The sequence below is a fragment of the Nicotiana tomentosiformis genome, chromosome 4 (genome assembly GCF_000390325.3).
Source record: "Nicotiana tomentosiformis chromosome 4, ASM39032v3, whole genome shotgun sequence".
Classification (NCBI taxonomy): Eukaryota; Viridiplantae; Streptophyta; class Magnoliopsida; order Solanales; family Solanaceae; genus Nicotiana; species Nicotiana tomentosiformis.
In genome coordinates, this window is record NC_090815.1 from 33,797,986 (window position 1) to 33,820,896 (window position 22,911).

At 33.7% G+C, this 22,911-nt stretch overlaps 2 protein-coding genes across 15 annotated transcripts; one reads left to right on the forward strand and one right to left on the reverse strand.

The window, feature by feature from the left end:
- Positions 1-5,421: 5,421 nt before the first annotated feature.
- Positions 5,422-5,706, reverse strand: LOC104107703 (small polypeptide DEVIL 6-like). Its single transcript, XM_009616580.4, has one exon. It carries the CDS (start codon positions 5,588-5,590, stop codon positions 5,447-5,449), a length of 144 nt encoding a protein of 47 aa, XP_009614875.1. The 5' UTR covers positions 5,591-5,706; the 3' UTR covers positions 5,422-5,446.
- Positions 5,707-5,791: 85 nt separating this feature from the next.
- Positions 5,792-22,680, forward strand: LOC104110135 (uncharacterized). 14 transcript variants are annotated; one of them, XM_070199710.1, is made up of 15 exons: positions 5,792-6,106; positions 6,679-6,981; positions 7,140-7,226; positions 7,310-7,369; positions 8,604-12,086; positions 15,919-16,065; positions 16,247-16,337; positions 17,974-18,145; positions 18,711-18,839; positions 20,417-20,583; positions 21,591-21,753; positions 21,841-22,117; positions 22,235-22,325; positions 22,397-22,524; positions 22,601-22,680. In XM_070199710.1, the coding sequence occupies exons 2-5, from the start codon at positions 6,708-6,710 to the stop codon at positions 10,337-10,339; spliced, it is 2,157 nt and encodes a 718-aa protein (XP_070055811.1). In that variant the 5' UTR covers positions 5,792-6,106; positions 6,679-6,707; the 3' UTR covers positions 10,340-12,086; positions 15,919-16,065; positions 16,247-16,337; positions 17,974-18,145; positions 18,711-18,839; positions 20,417-20,583; positions 21,591-21,753; positions 21,841-22,117; positions 22,235-22,325; positions 22,397-22,524; positions 22,601-22,680. The 14 variants fall into 14 exon arrangements, with proteins under 14 accessions (XP_070055811.1, XP_070055808.1, XP_033515577.1 ...); XM_070199707.1 differs by having other exon boundaries at positions 17,974-18,039; XM_033659686.2 differs by having other exon boundaries at positions 15,922-16,065; positions 17,974-18,039.
- The last annotated feature ends 231 nt before the right edge of the window (positions 22,681-22,911 follow it).

The following is a 22,911-nucleotide window of genomic DNA, read 5'->3' on the forward strand; positions in this document are numbered from 1 at the left end:
TCCTTTAAATGCAAGAAAGTGGTAAGTACCACCAGAACGATGGAACTGGTCCATATGGATCTCTGTGGTCCAATAAGAATATTAAGCAAAGGTGGTAAAAGATATGTGATGGCGCTTGTTGATGATTACTCTAGGTTTACTTGGACATTATTTTTAACATCTAAAGATGAATCATTTGACATGTTCACTTCTTTTGTTAGAAAAACTCAGAAACAACTAGGTAATCAACTTGCATCAATTAGGTCTGATCATGGTACTTAATTTGAAAATGCTAAATTTGCTGAATTTTATGATGAGCATGGCATAGATCATAATTTTCCTGCTCCTAGGACTCCATAACAAAATGGAGTAGTTGAAAGAAAGAATAAGACACTTGAAGATATGGCTAGGACTATGCTCCTTTCTAGTAAACTGCCTCATAGCTTCTGGGCAGAAACTGTAAATACAGCATGATACATCATAAATAGGTGCATGACTAGACCTCTTGTAGAGAAGACTCTCTATGAGTTACTTAAAGGGAGAAAATCAAATATATCCCATCTTAGGGCATTTGGATGCAAGTGCTTTGTGCACAACAATGGTGAAGACTCCCTAGGCAAGTTTGATCCCAGAAGTGATGAGGGGGTATTCTTGGGTTATTCTTCACATAGTAAAGCTTATAAGGTCTATAACAAAAGAATTATGTGTGTTGAAGAAAGTGTTCATGTGATTTTTGATGAAACTAACATTCTTTCTGAGAGACAGGAATATGATGACGAAGCAATTGGGCTGGTGAGAAACTCAAATGAAACGACAGCCCAGACTGAAGCTGCACTAGAGGAAGGAACAGGTGATAGAACGGGTTCTTTCACCCAGGGCAACATGACAGGGGGAATAGAACAAAGAGGAAATGATTCTCAAACCTCAAGGGAACTTGTCCATGAATCTGTTCCACAATAACAAAGCATTGAAGGAACATCAAAGGGAAACCAGTTGGTTGTAAAATCTTACAAGTATCAAAGTTCTCATCCCATTGAGAACATAATCACTGATCCAACCTCTGAATCAAAACCAGATCTTCATTAAAAAAAAATCTTTGTGCTTTTGATGCCTTCTTATCTCTTATTGAACCTAAAAATATTGTTGATGCTTTGCAGGATACATACTGGGTAAATGCAATGCAGGATGAATTCAACCAATTTGAAAGGAGTCAAGTTTGGCATCTGGTACCAAGACCCTTGGACAGATCAGTAATTAGCACAAAATGGGTCTTCAGAAATAAGCTTGATGAGGATGGAACAGTTACAAGGAACAAGGCAAGATTGGTAGTTCAAGGATATAGCCAAGAGGAGGGCATAGACTAGATGAAACCTTTGCTCCAGTTGCAAGGTTGGAAGCAATAAGACTCCTCATAGCCTTTGCTGCTTACATGAAATTCACCCTTCACCAGATGGATGTCAAGAGTGCCTTCCTTAATGGCTATCTAAAGGAAGAAGTGTTTGTCAAGCAACCTCCAGGGTTTGAATGCAAGGGGAGTCCTGATCATGTCAAACTTGACAAAGCACTTTATAGGCTCAAGCAGGCGCCAAGAGCATGGTATGAAAGATTATCAAAGTTTTTTCTTGAGCATAACTACAAGAGAGGTAAAATTGACAATACTTTATTCTTGAAAGAAAAAAGTAAAGATCTCTTGGTAGTTCAAATATATATTGATGATATAATCTTTGGATCAACTACAGATAAGTTAAGTAAAGAATTTGCTAAACTAATGGGGAGTGAATTTGAAATGAGCATGATGGGTGAGCTTAACTTCTTTTTAGGCTTACAAATTAAACAAAATTCAAATGGAACTATGATCCATCAGCAGAAGTATGTAAAAGAGTTGCTTAAAAGGTTTAAAATGGAAGATTCCAAAGAAATTGACACTCTTATTGCAACAGCTACAAAGTTGGATATAGATGAAACAGGTTCATCTGTTGATCAGAAGTTGTATAGGGGAATGATTGGCTCATTGTTATATCTCACTGCTAGTAGACCTGATATTGTTTTCAGTGTAGGCCTTTGTGCATGATTTCAGGCAAATCCGAAGGAGTCTCACTTAACTGCTGTCAAGAGAATTTTGAAATATCTAAAAGGCACCACTAATCTTTGTCTTTGGTATCCAAAAGGTAGTAATTTTAATCTTGTAGGATATGCTGATTATGCATGTTTTCTTGTGGATAGAAAGAGAACGTCAGGTATGGTACATTTTCTTGGCTCATGTCTTATGTCTTGGGCCACCAAAAAGCAAAATTCAGTGGCCTTATCTACTGCTGAAGCTGAGTATGTTGTTGATGCCTTAAGTTGTGCTCAATTGTTATGGATCAAATAATAATTAATGGACTTTGAAATTAATATTGGTTGTATCCCCATTTTTTTGTGATAACACTAGTACAATTAGTATGACCAAGAACCCGGTTCATCACAAGAGAACTAAGCACATAGATATTAGGCATCACTTTTTGAGAGATAACTATGAAAAAGGGTTGATCACTGTGGAATTTTGTGCTACTGACAAGCAAATAGCTGACATCTTCATGAAAGCCCTAAGTAGAGATCACTTTGAAAGGAACGTATTAGAATTAGGGATGGTTAAGATCACCTAAAAGGACCAGTTCAGAATTCACCACGAAAAAAAAATTTGAAAAAAAAATTATTTTTGGTTAGAAAATCTGAAAATGTATATATAATTAGATTAATTTTTACTCAGACTCGTACTTTTAATAGTATACTCTTGTGCCATGTGTTAAAATAACTAATTAATCTTTAATGATATTTTCTCTATTATGGCAAATTTAGACTTACACAAGAGAATTATCAGTGAAGAACCTGGTTCATCAAGATAACACGGTATATTTTCTACACTCTGTATAATTTGAAATAATAATATTTGGATCATGAGCAGAGTCCTACTTAATTCCAAACTCCTTTTGGAATTATCCGTTACAAGTGAACCAGTTCTGTTCAAAAGAGTCCCAACCGAATTAAAGTACCTAGATTCTAGGGATACACTCCAAAGTCTTTTCAATACTGAAATTCAGTTTGATTAAACTTTCACACTCACTATCATCCCTTCCACCACCCCAACCTCTAAGAAAAGAGTAAAGATGCTTGCTCGCAAGGTTGTTGCGGGGAGAGAACAACTCAAGAAAATAAATAAAAAAAATTAAAAGCGGGTAAGGAAGAAGAACCCCAGAAATCTAATGAATCTGCTACTGAGGGGGAAGAAACTGTTTCTTCTGAAATTGAACAGGTACAAATTTGGAGAATAGGTTTGTACTAGTAGGGTCTATAGCAGACGTTGAAAGTACTGAATCTGGAGAAGTTGGTGGTAAAAATAAGAAGGGAAAAGAAAAAAAGAGCAAGGTAGTTAAGAGTGTTGTGAGGGAAAAAAGTAAAAGAGTGGCTGATTCTTCACCCACTCCTGTTAGTTTAACCAAAAACACAGATGCAATGGTTGTTTGGGGAGAAAAATCTGCTGAAGTAGAGGAGAGTATAAAGAAAACAGGGGGAAGTGGGTCTGGCGAAGCTGCTGAAGGGTTGGTTCAACTTGGGAAAAATAGAGATGAACCTGATTCATCTGTAGAGGAAACCCCTGCAGACCTACTGAAAAAAGTGGGGCTAAGGATGCTGAGATTGAGAGGCTGGAGAAGAGGTTGGTAGAGGTGGAGACTGAGAGAGATGCTCTCAGAACTGAGCTGGCAAGAGAAAAGGAGAAGAATGATGGCATTTTTCAGGATATGCTGAAACTCCTTCCAGCCAAAAACCAAGCACCTAGTTCTTCTCAGTCTTAAGCCTCCTAGCCTAGTGTAGATCAACCAGTGACCTAGTTCGGTATTTTTTGTTGTGTTTGCTTATATTTTCAGTATATTTATTTCTTTTTATGCTTTGTGGAAGAATCGTATCAATCATCAATGAAATTCACTCTCTTCTACTCTAACTGTTTGTTTATATTTCCTTGATGGTTAAAATTCTTAGCTTGATCTATGATGATTAATCCATGAATGCATTTGAAATAGCCCCAATGGCCATGAGTACGTTTTAAAATCTGGGAATCACATTATTTTTTATGCAACTTTTCGATGATGCCAAAAGGGGAAAAAAGGTTGTGCTTTACACTTTGAACAATGATGTTTATAACCTAATGAACCTGGTCCTTGATGATAAGTGATAAAAAGAAAAATTGTTTTAACATTATGTTGATGCTGGGCTAAGTTGAAACAGGGCCTAAGCTTATGAAAAGCACAGAGTTTGTCATCATCAAAATGGGGGAATTTGTTGGCCCAAGTGAAGTTTAGTTTTGAAGATTGACAAAGGAAGCTCAGGCATGAACCAGGTCCATCCCTTGTGTATATAGATACTGGCAGATTCGAGCATGTGGGATGCACGTGAAGGAGATAAACTTAATTTGGCATAATTGATATCTACTGATCGAAAAGGTTGCATAATTGATAAGGAGAAGGACTCCTTACTCAAAGAGAATATTATTCAAGATAAGGAAGGAGTTAGAAGTTGGGATCAACTAGAACTCTTCTACCAAGGAAGAGTAGCATTAGAACTCTAGTTATTTCTTCATCTACTAACTCTATATATTGCAGGATGTTCTCATTCTACAAGTAACGCACAAAAGCAGAAGTTAAACGTGAATTGAGAGCAAAATAGCAAGGCATTTTGCAAGCAGTTCATGTGTGATTCAAGTGTGCAAACCTGAAGCTACATGAACCAGATAGAAGAACCAGTTCCAAGCGTCTGTCTTTTATTCTAGTTCAATTGTAGTAGGTGCTTTCATATTGTACCTTTCAGCTTTATCTAGAGGCAATTGTAATAGGTACTCGGAGTATTCAAGTTAGAGTTAACTTGAAGTTGTCGTAACAGTTAGAGGCTGTGTGCCACAACGGGATTAGAGTTAATCCTAGGTTTACAAAAGTATTTTGTAAATGCAGTTTTTGGCTCAGTGATTTAGTGAAGAGTTTTGGAAAAATTCTAATGGGAAGAAGGTCGTGATTTTTTCACTTTTTGAGCCAGGTGTTTTCCACGTAAAAGTCCTTGTATTCTTTAAATTCTGCATTTATTATTCCGCAACAGTAATATAAGGAACACATAGTAGAACCAGGTTCTTCTATAATCTGTGCACGCGAAAAATTGGACACCACACAAATTACCCCTCTTGCGTGGTATCGAAGTTAAAACTTCAGTTAATCATCAAAATGGATATTGTCTTTGATTGAAGCTATCCGATGTATGCAAGAGACCACTAGGGCCTAAATTTAGTACAAAATTGCTAAATGCCTTTTTACTGCTACCTAATATAGGCTACTCTCTATACAATTCCAAGAAGTGGGGAGAAAAAAGAAGAATAAAAAGACTATGGACAAATCCCATAACCCAATTTTGTTGAAAGGGTTATGTGGAGTTTAATTAATTTAATTCAATCATGCCAACAAAGGAGCATGACCACACATCTCTTGATTATGTAAAGCCTGGCTCTCTGCTGCCTAAGAACTCCTCCGAGCCCTCTGCTTGAAATTAGCTTCCTCTTTGAACTTCCCAAATTGCTACTGCTCATCTTCATATTTTACTTAAATAAATAGTGGTGACGAAAATCAAGAAACTAAAAGGGTGTCTATAATAATTATTGGTATACAAAAAAGAGAGAACTTTGATTTTGTTGTTGGTTTTGTGCACAGAATATATATATATATATATATATATATATATATATATATATATATATATATATATATATATATATTCCTACTTATTAGAAGAGGGAACACAGGCACCTCTCCGTCAACGTGTGTGTTCCCTTGAATATTTAACTTTGTCTGGGTATGTTTGTAATTTCATTAATTTACAGCTTAAGTGCTGACTCTTTCTGCCATTAGCCAACGCGTGGCCTCCCTATTCTTCAAACCTAAAACCTCCATTCAACACAACTTACTCCACATCTGTTTGCAATAACCAAAAATTACCGAAGGAAGGAAAGAGGACATCATCAATTGCCCCAAAATTTAGCAGACTTCACCTAATAATTCAACGAAATTACAACACTTAGCCTTTTCCGATTCTCATCTACCACAAAGAGCAGGTTTATTCCAATTAGTCCAGTATTTTATTTTATTTATGCTTTCTATTCTACTTTTTCTTCTTCCGTAAAAATATCAGATCTTTGGGGTTTTGGCTTGATTAGCAATATTTTCTTCATTTTACTCTTAAGATTCGTTTCAGAAAAGTGAAAACAAAGTGAGATTGGTTTCTGATTTGTTGTCTGTTTTTTAGTCCGGTATTTTATTTTATTTATGCTTTCTGTTCTACTTTTTCTTCTTCTGCAAAAATATCAGATCTTTGGGGTTTTGGCTTGATTAGCAATATTTTCTTCATTTTACTCTTAAGATTCGTTTAAGAAAAGTGAAAACAAAGTGAGATTGGTTTCTGATTTGTTGTCTGTTTTTATTAATTTATTTATTTTGCATTTCTTCTGTGAATTCTAAATCCTCTTCATTTTTCCACTGCTATTCAACTTTCTTTAAAAGATTTCTCTTTAAAAGGCTGAACCCCAACGGGTTATTATATTTCTATTATTTAGCAGTAGAATGAACAATAAAATGTGTTACTTAGGGTCTACTGACGCTTTTTTTGGTTTGATTGTTATAAATGCAGTTATCTTGCGTTAATAAGCTTGTGAAACAATGTATTCCGGCCAAAGAAACAAACGGCCATATGCAGAACATACAAACTCTGATAAGAATATAAGAAGACGTGATATTTATGGACAAATATTGCCTGATAAAAAAGAGGCAATGTTACTACAATGCCGCACCAAAGAACTTGAACGGCAAAAATGGAATAGTTCGATAAAATCGGCAATTGATCCAGATGAAAAAGTAATGTATCAATGTTACCCTATGATTCGAAAACATACTGCTCTTATCATAAGAGAGCCTTCTTCTGCCGACGTCCAAGGTTAGACTGAATTATTGCTTTTTGTTTATGTTATGTTAGTGTAGCAGCAGACAGAAAAATATTCATATTTTACTAAGTAATTATTTTATAAGCAGAGCAGGCTATGACGTGTTTGATTGAATATATTAAATGTAAAATGTGTTTCATATTTGTTGCAGTTGGCAGCAACCATGATGTTAATACTTTCTCAAGTTCTTTTGATAAGGGAAAAAATACCGCTCATCCGTTTTCTGTATTTGAAAGAGGTAAACCTAGAACGTCTATGAACATGTTTCTTAGCACATCACGGCTTAGGTATACATCTAAATTGTGAGAAGTTGTGCCCCAGGATCAACATCGCGTGCATCTAAGGGACAACAAAATTTGTTCCTCGATGTCACAGGCAAAGGTTAGTATTTCTTTCATGCTAGAGTAACACTATTCATTAGTAGAATATTTTCCATGTCTTTATTTTTAACAATACTTATAACATACAGGTGATACCTTCACCAAATTAATCCATAAGAAAAATAATGACAAACATGTGGATTATGCACGATTAAAAGATGTTCCAAACTATAAATTTTGCAATGCAAAAAGGTTTCAATATGAACCCCCTGGATTTTGCTGTGGCAGCGGGTCAGTTAAGTTAGTTTCATATGACCTGCCTAATGAATTATCAGACTTGTACACAGGTAACACTGAAGAAGCTAAGCACTTTCGAACCTACATTAGAACATACAACAATATGTTTGCCTTTACGTCACTTGGTGTAACCAATGATAAAGATTTAGCGAGGAGATATCATGGTATATATACGTTTCGAGTTCAGGGACAAATGTATCGTTTTATACCTGATTTACTTCCTTTTGATAAAAAAGGAAAGAATATGCAATTATACTTTTATGATAACGAAAATGAACTTGCTAACATAATGGCTTGTTCGAGAAATATTAATGAATCAATTGTAAAAAGGCTTATGCATGTGCTCTCAATTAATCCATATTCCATTTTCTTAAAATCCTTGACAAACGTTCCGAAACTATCTGATTGCTATATCGCGCTTAAATGTGAACCAAAGTCAGATCAACGTGTAAATAATCTACCAACTACAACAGAGGTAGCTGGAATATGGGTACATGATAATGCTGTCAATATTGTTTCTACGCCTCATATTCATATTTACACACATAGTGACAAGACTCAATCAGTAAACTATTATTATGGATGTTATGATGCATTACAATATCCGTTATTATTTCCATACGGTCAAAACGGGTGGCATTGTGGTATTAAAAAAATTGTACGAACAGATCAACGTTATTGTAAAAATGAAGAATTATCGAGTGTAAAGAACATGTGTTCCATTGATGGATTTCTTGATATGGAAGCTCAAACTATGGAAAAAGGAAAACGAAAAAGAGAGACAGTTTCTTGTCGTGAGTATTATTGTTACAAATTTCAGATAAGAGAGGATGAAAAAAATGAGGTCCTAAATTATGGAAGATTATTTCAACAATTCATAGTAGATGTGTTCATAAAGCTAGAAACACAAAGATTAGATTTTTATTTTTTTAATCAAGATTTGTTTCGAATGGATGTGCTACAAGGACTTATTGATTTTTTAAAATTTGGTGAAACAGAAGCTTCCAAGATTGGCAAGAAAACATTCATCCCTGTTACTTTCATAGGAGGGCCAAGAGATATGCTTCGACGGTATATGGATGCTATTGCATTAGTGCAACGATTTGGAAAACCTGATTTTTTTTTAACTATGACATGGAATCCATCTTGGCCAGAAATAAAACAACACTTGTTATCAACAGATGAAACTCAAAATAGACCTGATTTAGTATCACGAGTATTCAGAGGAAAAGTAAAAGAATTAAAAGCAGATATCTTGAAAAAAAAAATCTTTGGAAAAGTTGCCGCTTTTATGTATACTATAGAATTTCAAAAACGTGGTCTTCCACATGCTTATTTTCTTATCATACTTACTGGTGAGTACAAATTGTTAGCACCTGAATCTTATGATAAGTTTGTTTGTGCGGAGTTGCCTGATTGTAATACTGAAGAGCACCTTTATTCACGTGTTCTTCAACATATGATGCACGGACCGTGTGGTGATTTAAATCCTACAAATTCATGTATGGGAAAAAGAGGGCTTTGTAAATTTAATTATCTAAAAGATTTTGCTGAGCAAACATCAAAAGAAAAAAATTCATATCCAATTTATAGAAGACGAAGCACAGGTAAACTTGTACATATAAGGGAACAATATTTGGACAATTCATGGGTTGTCCCGTACAATCCTTACTTACTTTGTAAGTTTGATTGTCATATGAATATTGAAGTTTGTTCTGATATTAAAGTTGTAAAATATATTTACAAATACATTTGCAAGGGACATGATAAAATTGCTTTCTGTATACATAACAATGAAGAAATAGATGAAATAAAAGAATATCGATCTGCTAGATGGGTAACACCCCCAGAAGCGGCATGGCGTTTATTTGGTTTTTCTATTAGTGAAATGACTCCGACTGTTTATCATCTTCAATTACATTTAGAAGGGCAGCAATTTGTTTCTTTTAAAAGTGGTGAAACTGTGAATAGAATTTTAAATAATCCGATGATTAGAAAAACAATGTTGACTGAATTTTTTGCTATGAATAGAACTAATGAACATGCTATAGCTATGCAATTATTGTATAAGGAATTTTCAGAACATTTTGTATGGTCTCCAGGATATAGAACGTGGACACGTCGGCAAAAACGTAACGTAATTGGACGTGTTGTAACATATCATCCAACAGAAGGAGAGAGGTATTATCTCAGGTTATTATTGATGAACGTGAGAGGGCCTAAATCATATAAAGATCTTAGCACTGTTAGCGAGGTACCCTGTAGTACATTTAGAGAATCAGCAGAAAAAAGAGAATTATTATACTGTAGCAATAGTCTAATTGAATGTATGTTAGAGGCTGTTAGCTATCAAATGCCATATAGCTTGAGACGCTTATTTGCCACACTGTTAGTATATTGCAATCCTGCTGATCCAAAAACATTATGGGAAATGTTTGAAGATTCAATGTCCGAAGACTTCAAACATTTATCTGATTTTGAAGAAAAAGGTGTTCGGCATAAGGTTTTAAGCCATATCAATGATATCTTGCACTCTATGGGACACGACATAAATGAGTATAAGCTTATTCCAAAGAATATTAGAGCTTTCGAAACTGCAAAGGATGCAAAGGATATTCATTTTGAAAGAAATATAATTGTTAGTGAACAAGACTTACTTTTACCGAAGAGATTGAATGTTCAACAATTACGCTCATATAATACAATAATTGATAGAGTATTTTCTGGAAAATAAGGAACATTCTTCGTCGATGGTCCTGAAGGAACAGGTAAAACTTTTTTATACCGTGCATTATTAGCAACAATCCGGTCTCAAGGATTTATAGCTTTAGCAACTGTAACTTCTGGTGTGGCAGCTTCTATCCTTCCAGGAGGACGGACTGCTCACTCACGGTTCAAAATGCCTATTGATATAGATGATAATTTTCATTGCAATATTAGTAAACAGAGTTTGCTGGTATGTCTAATTAGAGATGTGAAATTAATTGTATGGGATGAGGCATCAATGGCAAAAAAGAATATAATTGAAGCTCTTGATGCACTTCTAAGAGATATTATGGACGTCGATACAATGTTTGGTGGTAAAGTTGTCGTATTTGGAGGTGACTTTAGACAAACTCTACCAGTTGTTCGAAATGGAAAAAAAAGATTTTATTTATGAAAGCTTCTTGTATTCTGAAATTTGGAATAAGCTCGAGAAATTATGCCTATCTGAAAATATGCGCGCAAGAACAGATCCTTCTTTTTGTGAATATTTACTCCGAATTGGAAATGGAACAGAAAGAACTAACTGTGAAGACAAAATAGAGATTCCTGATTCTTTTGTTATTCCTTTTACGACCGAAGAAGAATCCTTAGATGCATTGTTTAGTGTAACTTATCCTGATTTGCGCGCATTTTCTCCTGATTCATCTATGATAACCTCTCGTGTTATTTTAACAACGAAGAATGACTTTATAAATGAAATAAATAATATGTTGATCACTAAATTTCCATAAAGGTCTAAAACATTTGTTGCAGTAGATGAAACTATTGACCCGAACGATCAAAGCCAGTTTGAAGATTTTCTACATAGTTTAGATCCTCCTGGTTTACCGCCTTATAAGTTAACTTTAAAGGAAAATTGTCCTGTTATATTATTACGAAATCTAAATCCTTGCGAAGGTTTATGCAACGGTACATGGTTAACATGCTGTAACTTTAGAACACATGTCATAAGTGCTAAAATTGAAAGTGGTGATTTCAAAAATATACATGTATTTATTCCGAGAATACCATTGTTAACATCACAAGATGAAAAAATACCTGTTCAATTTAAGAGAACACAATTTCTCCTAAGATTGTGCTTTGCTATGACCATAAACAAAGCTCAAGGTCAAACATTAGATTTTGTTGGAATTTACTTATGTGAACCTGTTTTTTCTCATGGTCAGTTTTATGTTGCTTTATCAAGAGCGAAAAGTTCAAACTGTGTTAAAATACTAATTCGACCATCTACAGCGGGCAGTACTGATGATCATTCAACATATAATGTGGTTTATGACGAAATTATTCAGAAAGCTTTCTCATAGGAGACCTAATGATCTTTAGTTCAACAATGAAAAAACTAAGTTTTTAACTCCGCTTGTGTTTCGATTACACTACTGCACCACAGCCGGTCCCAAGCCCGAAAAAAGGAGAAGGATTTACTGTCTATCTATGCTTTACAATTCTAGAATGCATGATGATTAGTAAACCAGCATATATTGGATCTTCCAAAATTATTAAGGTATATCTGTTTTATGGTTCTTCTGAGTTACTTTATTACAAAAAAACATTTTCCATTGTATGCGCCTTTACTCGAACTTATTTCTTTTTACGATTCTTTATTTACAGAACAAAAATGTTGAGGTGGACAATATAGTGTGCACGTGAGGCATTGCCTCAGTAGCAAAAGTTTGTACTGCAATATGTTTTCTTCCGTCAATCAATCCTATTTTATGGTGAGTATCCCTTCTACCTTTTCTTGATTTATCTTTATCTGTATTTGTCTTGAGGACTCTCAAGTTTGTACTGCAATGTATTTTATTCCTTCAATCATATTTTCTGCTGGGTATCCCTTCTACCATCTCTTGTATCATCTTTATCTGTATTTGTCTTGAGGAATATTTGAGACAATTCTTGAACAAATACCATTTCTATTAAAGTTCTCTAGGTGTTTGAGAAAATTCTTCAATGAATTACCATATTTGTTAAATTTCTTATGCATATTTCTATCTTCTCTATTATTTTGAAAAAAATACTTGAACGACCAAACTTATCAGTCGACTTAGCAAGGACGAGGAGACCGCTTCACTTGAATTACTAACTGTTTGCTATATTTTTCTTCTCGCTTCTACTATGTTTTTTGTTGATCGTATATATCATCAAATACCTCTGTTTCTTTATTCGATCTCTGATCTCTTCATCTTAGGTGAATGTTGAATTTGTTATTTTTGTTCTCTGTCAATTAAATTTCCAATTATTAGCTTATGTGCTTCTCGTTTTCTCACTTGTGCGTTGACGTTGTTACAATTATTTTCTGTCAGTTTATTTGGAGATAATTAGGGTATTTGGGGCTTTAACATATTTCTCAAAGGCTGATGGCCTGTGTGTATTTGAGATGGATTCTTTTGCTATTTCCATAATGCATAGATTATTTTTTGCATATATTTTTATAAGTAAATTTTGCATGTACAAACTATCAACTTGGTGGTTAAGTAAAATCAGCTTTCCAATTTATTGACACTAAAAATTCAACTTAAGAAGACGTTAGTGATGCACTGTGCTGGGAATTGTCTGCAGTACAATCGGTAAGATGTTAACCTAGAAGCATGTTAAAAAATTACATTTTTTTTGCGCTTGCGATACTTAGATTCAAATAGCTGTTTATATGAATTCACTATTAGAATGAAATAATTACTAATCCAATCAGTTCAAAATTGAGTAGTTGATTGCTTGATTAGTATACAAGAAAGCAAAAATAAACTTTGCCAGACAAAAAAGAGGGAGAAAATGTAATTGAATCAGTGTGTGTTCCTTTTTAATTCCTGTCACACAAGCAATTGCTTAGTGACTCGCTCGCCCTTTACTGCTATATCTTCTTATGTATCCTTTTGCACACCAAAAGAGCAATGAGCAGTTGAGTTTTAGAAAAGATAAAATAAAGGAAACACAAGAAAAATAACGATTTCCTTGTGTGGGTTTGTTTGAATACAAAATAAAAGTTCAAACGGAAGAAAAATAGTTATATTATAACTTCAATATCTTGTGTCTCACTCTTTTTTTGGAGCCCGGTCTAAGTTTATATCTCAGTCACAAATGTTGGGGCACTTGTTCTCATCCTACAGAATAACGGGAGGCTTCCATTATGTGGTTTCTCTTTAGTTATTAGGTGTTCTTTAGAGTAGTGTAGTAGCCATGTTAGCAAGATGTTGATTTTTCTTTGAGTAGTTTATTTCTCAATCTTAAATGGTGGAATATTGTTTACGATAAATGGATTAGGTGCTTTGAAATGTGAAGTTTTCTACAATAGGTATAGTACTATAGTTATTTGCGTCGAGCAATTTAGTAACTTTAGGAGAAGACTACAACTATACTGCTCACAATAACAAATATTTGGACCAAAGGTAGAGGTAGAACCGGGGGAAGAATTATGGCTATTAAAGTCCTCGCCCTCTTAGGCACATGGTTCTACCATGAAATGTTACACGAAAGAATACCTTTATTGAACTGAAGTTTATTAGATGAGATAACTACAAATAACCTTGAATCAAATACATCGACAACATGCTGCAAAGATGACAAACATACAAAATAAATGAAGGAACAACTAGAAACCATGAAATGTGGAAGTTTTACTCAGATTTCAACATAAGAATATCTAGGAAACAATATGGACTAATACTTCTATCTATATAATCTTTACATATATATGTATGAAAAAATATATGGGCGAACTTGCGAAATATCACATATTGTTGGTCGGTCATTTATGTAATTCTTTGGATTATAGGGTGTATATGTATATTAACCCAAATAATTTTTTTAGATTATTGGTTGTATGACTGCGTCAATACCTTCATTCACATTTAACTAATGCTACTCTGTTTGGCGTATAAGCATGGTAGAATTTAGTAGTGTCTTCTGCAAAAGTTTGTTACTTTTGATAATGTGATTTATACAGGAATATGAATAGCATCTTCAACAAACCATTGAGGCTTAAAAATTGATACAACTTAATCTTCTAAATGGATACTCAACAACCTATCCATGTGATGAGAAGAACATTCCCGTTACATTGCACTCACGATGTAATTCAAAATGGATCTATAAATGTTAAAATATGGACGCACACTCACGATTGCATAGATCATGCACGTTGATGATTTTTCTAGGAACATTCATGCCATTGATGTATTCCTCCTATTCAATTGGTGTTAGGAGCTTCATTCCTTCATGTTTTGGCAGACCGTTGATGATTGGGAGCTTCTTCCCTTACTCATTTGGAGTATACATTCCAGTGGCACATTGAAACACAATTTTGCATGCTGAAATTTTATCACTGGTTATATGTGTTTGTATAAGTGTATATGTGGATAGTTCAGTGTGCTATTATTAATTTGTTCACTTTCTTTTTTGATTTAGTTTGCACTCATTGAGTTTTATCTTCCCCTTTAGATTCAATTTCTTTTCTTTTCTTTTGTTGTTGTTCCACGGTCCTTTCATTGTTATTGATTATTTGTACATACTTGATTTTACACCTTCTTCATCACTTTTCAAATAGATATGACGAAAATTATTACTCCATCTCATGTGGAGATTACTTTCTGCGAAATAATTTCCCTGTTTTCTAACTTAACACATGTAATTCTTTTGACAACTGGAAAATCTTCCTGTTAATCTACACTTTGTAAAGTTGTATCATCCTTAAGGTTTTTCTCCTTCTTCTTCTTCTTCTTCTTCTTCTTCTTCTTCTTCCCACTTTGCACTTTACACTTAGGTGGATTATCCTGGCAAGTTCAGGTAAGCTTCTACCTAGAAGATAATGACACCAAGGAAAACTGCATTTTTCATTAACAAAAAGATTTGGCACAAATATTATTTCTTTTAAACATTGTTTCTTACTAAATATGAAAAACGTATTTTTTATAAAGACTATATATGAAGAACTTTAAGAAACAATCAATCGTCCTACTAACCATAGAGTTTTTAATTTTACACACCAGCTGGTATCAAGATGTGTCTGCTACTGTACATATGCTACTGACTGTGAATGCCATCTGCTGGACATGTTATTTTGCTAAAAGTATTTGGAAGTATTATAGTAGCCCTGCAGAACTCTTTTATATAACCTTTTGTCAATATGATTATTTTAGTGTTCAGCTACGTCTATAATACAAAATACTGTTGAGCTAATTGTGACACTTGCAGCTAGTGTGCTTCATGATATACAGGTGTTTTCATCACAAATCGATTCCTAAAGTTATGTCAATGGCTAATTTATTTCACTGTCATTATAGTTTCTTTTATTGATTACTATATTCTTCTTGTTATATGGTTTCTGCATATTATGACATCTTGATCATTAACAACCTTTCCTATGTGTTGGATTCACTTTCACTTAATGGTAACTGAATGTGTTCTACACTGCAAAACAATTGTCTCTGATTGTTACATCAGATAGCCATATTTTCTTCTGTTCTTATCATTCTATAGTTGGAACAATACAAGTTACTTGACTAATCCTTGTTTTCCTAAAATCTGGTAATAACTGTTGGGTCCATTTATGCACAGTAGACAGCTGGACTGCCTAATGTCAGCGAAGCCCAGGAAGATCAACAAACCATTCGGATCTTCATGCTAACATAAAAGAACAAATAATAGTTCAGTCCTTTTCACAAGGAGATATCTCTATCTACCTTTTTCCAGTTTTGCCCGATGGTATTACCAGAAAATTATATACGAGCAATTTCACTTGATATGCAATTCATATTCCTTGGTATAAATTATGTTTATGTAAGATGGTATTTTTTACTTTTGAGTAGAGACAAAAAAACAGTAAAATCTGGAGTTATTTTTGATGTGCCTTCTGTTTTTTAAACTTCTCATCATGTAAATATAGTTATTATAGGTGATTTTGGAGAAGCACATGATGATAATTCTGCTTCTGGGTAAACAGTGAGCTATGACATATTTTAAAGTTCTTTCCCATGGTATTCAATTCAGCTCGCTTTCTCTTCTATATCTTTCTTTGATTTGCTCTACTTCTTCGACTTTCTTGCTGCCATGATTTGCTTTAATAACTTTTGAACTGCCTTTTGATTCATACTATATCGATTTCATATTTGCCTTTTTGCTTTTCTAATGTGTTTCACTTTTGTTATTACGAATTGACTTTTACAATTTCGGTCATTAACTGTTTTTTCCTGGAAAAAGCTGCAGTAGTTAATAGATTTTTCTCTCATAATCTTAATGTTTCGAACTTTACTAGAGATTATATATCATCACACAGATGAAAATAGAACGAAGTTCATAGATACTCAAAAGATAGATATAGTAATGAAATTGTACAGTTTAAATTCTCAGGCCATAATGCGAATTATGCTTTTGAAAAGATTAATGTGTTAAAAATTCTCAGCCCTCAATCTACAGTGACTTTGCTTGCCATTTGGCATTTGAAGATGTTTCATTGTAAGGTACTCCGGACCTTAAGTTTATTTATATTATATACATAAATGAATGACTAACCATTTATGTAGTATAAATGTGACAACCCTTCGGCCTATTCATGGAGGTACATATATAGATCTTATACAATATTTGGGACCTTCATGTACCATACAAGTTGTCTAGCTCTGTTTCTGCTGTTCTAAAAGGATAATGTGTTTTATTTTTGAGTCTTAGGTTTTCCTTGGTAGCTTTCACTTCTGTAAGATGAATATTTTTATTTTTAGTTCTTCGTACAACAGAGTTGAGCGGTTTAATTTTGATTAAAAATATTGTACAGCTTGCATGACCTTCTAATGAGAATCCTTCAACTGTTGAACATGACTAAGGACTGTGCATTATAAAAATATTGCTCAAAAAGCCTGATATGCATATATGATTATGCAGAAATTTCTATTTATTTGAGCTGCTTCTCCGTGGGCCTCAAAATGTACGTCCACCACATAAATTAATATTTGAAAAACTACAATAGGATAATAGTATGCTAAAATTTGTGTCTACAGAACTCCAAAGTTAGGATGCTGCATAGATCATACAGTTTTTATATTACTTCTTTTTGGTTTTATCATAACCAACTAACCGGTAGCACCAAACCTTCATGTCCATCGCTTGAAATCTCTATGAAGCATCATGATTGACATGACTTCGTATGCATTGCTGATATTTAGCTTCTTATCTAAGAATATATATTATATAAATGTTAATCTTTAATATTGAAGCAAGGACATGATTATTAAACCAGATTAAAATGAGAATGGGACATTATTAGATAGTTACTGTGTCTTTTTCTCTCCAAACATGCTTCTATTATGCGACATTATTTGATAGCTACTGTATGCTTTTCTCTATAAACTTGTTGTCATTCTCCTATATTTCTTCTCCTCTAGGTACAAAGTTGCTATTCAATGTTTCTTCTAGCCAGGCTTCTTTCTGGGTTACTTGATGGAGAAATTTATCAACTAAGCTACCTAGAAAAAAAATTATCTTTGTTTTGCTCTTTTTTTGACTGTTGCTTTACCCTTTGTTTGACGTGGATTTTTTATAGTCGCGTGACCACTTTTCAGTATCATAGGTTTCCCGTTTGTAAGGACTGAATGTATTCTCGCTCTCTTCATGATGCAGGAAGCCCCTCTGAAAAGCTTATGACGTAACCTTCAAGGACAGTCTGACGGTAGATATACTTTAAAGGTAACACATTCTTTGAATCGTCTAACTTGCAACCATAGATTGGACGAAGACCCCAACTTGTACGCAGAAAATTGATGAACACCACAAAGTCTTATATTAGATTGATGTAACAAATATCACATAAATTTGAATGTGTCTACATATATCATTTTGTGAGACATCTTTGTGAATGTAACCTGAATAAGGGAAAATTGTCGCTGCTCGAATTGTCGATGCTGAAAATATTTGTTATTCCAGTTCTTTCTTTTGTTAAGTCATAGAAATTATATCAAATACGTTTATATCCCAGGTAACTTATTGTTGTTTAAGGGGTTCAATGTGGTTTTCGTGTAAACAATCATAACTCCAATTGTCGGTACAATAGGATTTTCTATGAAAAAATGATTTACATTATCTCTGATGTCTAGATATGTTAGTTGGTTGTGTCCTGCTGTTATTTCCTTTTTTGTTACTGCTACCACAGTTTTCTCATTTATACTCTTCTGATGTATTTTAGCTGATTCAGTATTATTTTCGTGGTTCATTATTAAGCTACATTACAAGGATAAACCATGTGAAAAGCAATTGTTCACTTCTTTACCCGAGGAAATAGTTGTCATGGAAGTCCTATATATTTTTAGAGTCATTCAATGTCTTTTCTTACTATTGTTGCAAATTCATCTTTGCTGCAGTTGACCCAGAACATGTGTGAAGGTTTGGCTTGCGAACGAACTAGCTCTTCCAGCATCGAGTGTTGCTAACCGTGGAATCAACGTCCATCAACAAATAAAAGCTCCCACTGAAGGGAAAATGTCGACTTTGTACGCTTCAGATTATCTTCGCTTCATTATGTTTGTTTTCCTTTATCGGAAAAATCATGACATATCAGTTTATTACCTAAAATATTCATCTAGCTCAACATCCTTGCTTGCTTTCACAAGGTTATCGTTGTCCTTTCTGTTATTTCAAGCCGCATTTTGTACTAAACATGGGGGACTCAATTAGTGAACTCCATATTACGCTACTCTATAAAACTAAATAGGAGACTTTAATAAAATAAAATTATTATAACTTATTTTAACTGGATTATATGGATACACTATTATATCTATTGTCTTCGTTAAAAGTAGGTTAACTTGTTATTAACTTTACTCAAAAAAATTTAGTTGAGAACCCGTCAAAAGTAAATTAAATTTGCTAACGTTTAAACAATTTAACTTATAAAAGTACCATTGATCTACTATTCTGACGGGAAAAAATTCAAACATGACAAAAGTTAAGAAGAAAAAACCTGTCAAACTGTTTCATTTTAAGAATCTAAAGAAAACTTTCTAATTTTTGGCAGCGCTTTCATAGTAAAATCACAAACAATTTGGAAAACGTTGCAAAATTATTTTTGTGCCCTTAGAAAGTTCATGAAAAAGAATTCAATACTTTTTTTGTGAATGACTTCTTTCCAAATGTAATAAAACTACATTGGGGGTGAAGAATAAATAAAATCAAGTACCAATTATTGTAGTTGATTTAATTGAATTGTAGTTGAAAACATGTAATTCAAATAGCAAAAAAATTATTTATCATTACGCGCTCTCTGTTAGTTCGTTTACATATCCATTTATAAAATATCAATAAATATATTTGGTTTACATGTTCAAACCATCATAGTTACTGCTCATATTTATTTTTGTTGTGATATTGAAAAAAATAACTATTTTTACATTGACTGCAAAATAAAATGCAAGCTGTAAAATCAAGGGGTTGAATTGATATAAATATTAAAAAAGAAAACATATTATCTACCTCGAGATTTGAAAAATTATTTCATATCGTGCTTATTAATTAATATCTATTGATATATAATTTTATTTGAAAAATATATATTTTTGAGTTGTTTCTACATAATTCAAATAACCCAAATCACAACTTGAAAAATAATAAGCAACTCAATGCTTGGACCCATGCGCAATAAAAGAAAATAATTTAACTAGCCAAAAGAAAATATTTCGGTAGTTCCTTCATAAATATTTTACTGCCTTCACTATACCGTTCTGTTTTCACTGCGTTATGTAACCAGCTTTTGATTTGCATCAATAGTTACCTATATGTATTATAATATGATGTAATGCCACCATCAGATGATCTAATTGTTCACTATGGTTTCTTAATGCACTAACTACGGTGACACCTCAGTCATTTGAAGCTAAATTTTAGCTTACACCACAAATCAAGACCAACACCTGTAAATTTTGTTGACACTTATGCATGACGTGTCATTATTTTGTTTAACAGTGACATCACATAGTTGGTCTCTCTAAATAATCTTCTTCTTCCCTTCTTCCTTCACTGTATTTTAATTTTCATCTACACTGTAATTATTCATGTGTTTTTCTTCTACAAGGTTGAACTTTATTTCATCGCTCCATTGTACCACTTGAAATTAGAGGATAAAACCAAGAACAAGCGGGAATCACGATTACCATCAGGGTATATGCATGTAGTAACATAGAAAAGGAGGAACTAACTTCTTTTCAGGTTGGCAGAAGGTTATGCTACTACTGTTTTCAGGTATTGTATTTCATAATTATCTTGCAATTTTCTATAATTCGTTTGGATTTTTCATTTTAATCACTGTTTTCTACCGGGTTTCCTTGTTTTCATCTTGTGTTTTTCTATTTTATTTATCTACTGTTTTCTGATGGGTTTTCTTGTTCTCATCCTGTGTTTTTCTGTTTCATTTGGCTCTGTAAGTGTTTGAGAAAATTTTTCAACGAATCAGGCCTTTGATTAGACTTTCATTATTATATTTTGGTTAATTTGTTACTTCCCATAGGAAGGAGGGGATGGTAATTTGAGTCTAGGTACATCATAGTCGGTGACGATTCGATATTCCGCCAATTGATTTTCATACGTGTTGGATTTTTGCTATTAATAATTCATTTTCATGGTTCTTCCTGAACTCTTAAGCCCAGGAAGAATCTGGAGTGGTTTAAGTTTTTTCGTGTCTTCTGAGTTTTTTCCAAAATACAAATGTGTAAACAATTCAAATTAGAAAGGAGCTTCACTCTATTCGACAAAGTAATTTTGTAAAACCTTTCAAAATATAGATGTATCCAAAATAATTATACCTAATAATTATCATTAGGACAAGAATATCACGGGACATATAGCGGGTTTAGTAACTACATGTCCAATCGAATTAACTCAACTATTATCTGATAATATTTTGATATTTATACTTAATTAGGTGTATTTGGTAGACCAAAATCATTTTTATTGAGAAGACTCGTGGGAAATATCATAATTGACTAAAATTTATTCTCGACTAAATAATATCACCTATATGGATTTTTTTACACCAAAGCACCCTACTTTTTACATTTATGTTCAAACATGAGATTACCCAATATAACTTTCCGACAGAATAAATCATCCAAACTAAATCGACAAGCTATGAGCTCAACGGAGCACATAATTACTCTTACCGTCATGTCTAACATTGAGTTGTTTCAATTGTTTTCTTCATATAATTCCTCAGGGTCAATTACTTTGTCCTACATTTTCATTCTTCACAGGTTGCAAGATACTCAAAAGATGGAGCATCGATATACCATCCATGAAATCACGCCATTTACTAGAGATTGGACTTGTAAAATACAAGTTGTTGACAAAATCCGCCCAAAAATTAGCAGAGATCACCGGGTGAACTTTCAAACAACCATCGTCCAGGACGAAAACGTAAGTTCACAAACATCTCAAGTACATAGTAAAGCTTCTACCATATCTGTAAACACTTTGTCCATCTTAGATGTTAACAAATTGCAGGAAGACCAAATCTGCATCATAACATATGGTCCTGAAGTCGAACATTATGACAACCTTTTCAAATATTTCCACACATACCTCATCTCGGCAGCTAAAGTTAGGGAACCGTCACGTTTTGCAATACCCATGCACAACTTCGAATGGGTCCTCGATACCTTCAGTATTGTCGAAGAAGTTATAGATAACAATGAAGAAGAATCAATGTTACCGTTGCCTTCAAGATTAAACATGGTGTCCTTTGCCGATATCGAGAAACAGATTCCAGGAGATGAATTCGGTAAAAAACACGACTTTATACTATTTTATTTTCCGCTGTAAAAATATTTGTGCTTCTTCATTATCAAATTTAATTAACTGCATCCTACTTTTATACACTCATGCTTTTCTAAAGCAGACCTAGTGGCAGTTGTGGCAAATTGCGGTACCATGAAATATCAAGGCAGCGAAAATAGAAGATTTCAAGAAGCTATTCTTATAGACGACAAGTAAGTAATACACACTTTAACTACCTCTAACAACAAAATATGCATTTAACACTACATCCTTAATTTCATAGGAAAAAGCCTTTTCTGTTTACTATATGGGGAGAATTGGCTGACAAAGATGGAACTGAACTACTGCAGCAGTTACATAGATACCCTGTCATTGTTGCAAAACGAATAGCTGTTTCTAACTTTAAACAAGGTATTCACAGCTTAATTTACATCACACATGTACATTAATCTTGACCTTTATTCATTAACAAGTATATGACATGTAGACGTCCGACTAACAACAAGGTTCAACTCCTCAATCTTAATCGATCCTTTGTACCCGCAGGCAGCAACGTTAATGAATTGGTATGAAACAGGTTTTATTTGCACACGAATACGTTCCATTGTTTCATACCAAATTACACCAAAACAAAATCACAATATCTACTATTACATCGCACGGCAAAGGACAACAATCAGATGCTAATTGAATACACTCTCAAAAGTACATCAGCATCGCCTTCGACACTAAATGTTGCACCTTTTGAAGATCAAATACTTTCTATTTCAAGCATTCCTTCACAGTCTACCGTGAGTA

What these genes read in the sequence shown, in the direction of transcription:
- LOC104110135 (XM_070199710.1), top strand. Translation starts at nt 6,708, where the DNA reads ATGTATTCCGGCCAAAGAAACAAACGGCCATATGCAGAACATACAAAC. An exon ending in TTCTTCTGCCGACGTCCAAG is followed by an intron (nt 6,982 to 7,139) that starts GTTAGACTGAAT and finishes TATTTGTTGCAG; the next exon opens with TTGGCAGCAACCATGATGTT. An exon ending in CCTCGATGTCACAGGCAAAG is followed by an intron (nt 7,370 to 8,603) that starts GTTAGTATTTCT and finishes TTGGTGAAACAG; the next exon opens with AAGCTTCCAAGATTGGCAAG.
- LOC104107703 (XM_009616580.4), bottom strand. Translation starts at nt 5,590, where the DNA reads ATGAAGATGAGCAGTAGCAATTTGGGAAGTTCAAAGAGGAAGCTAATT.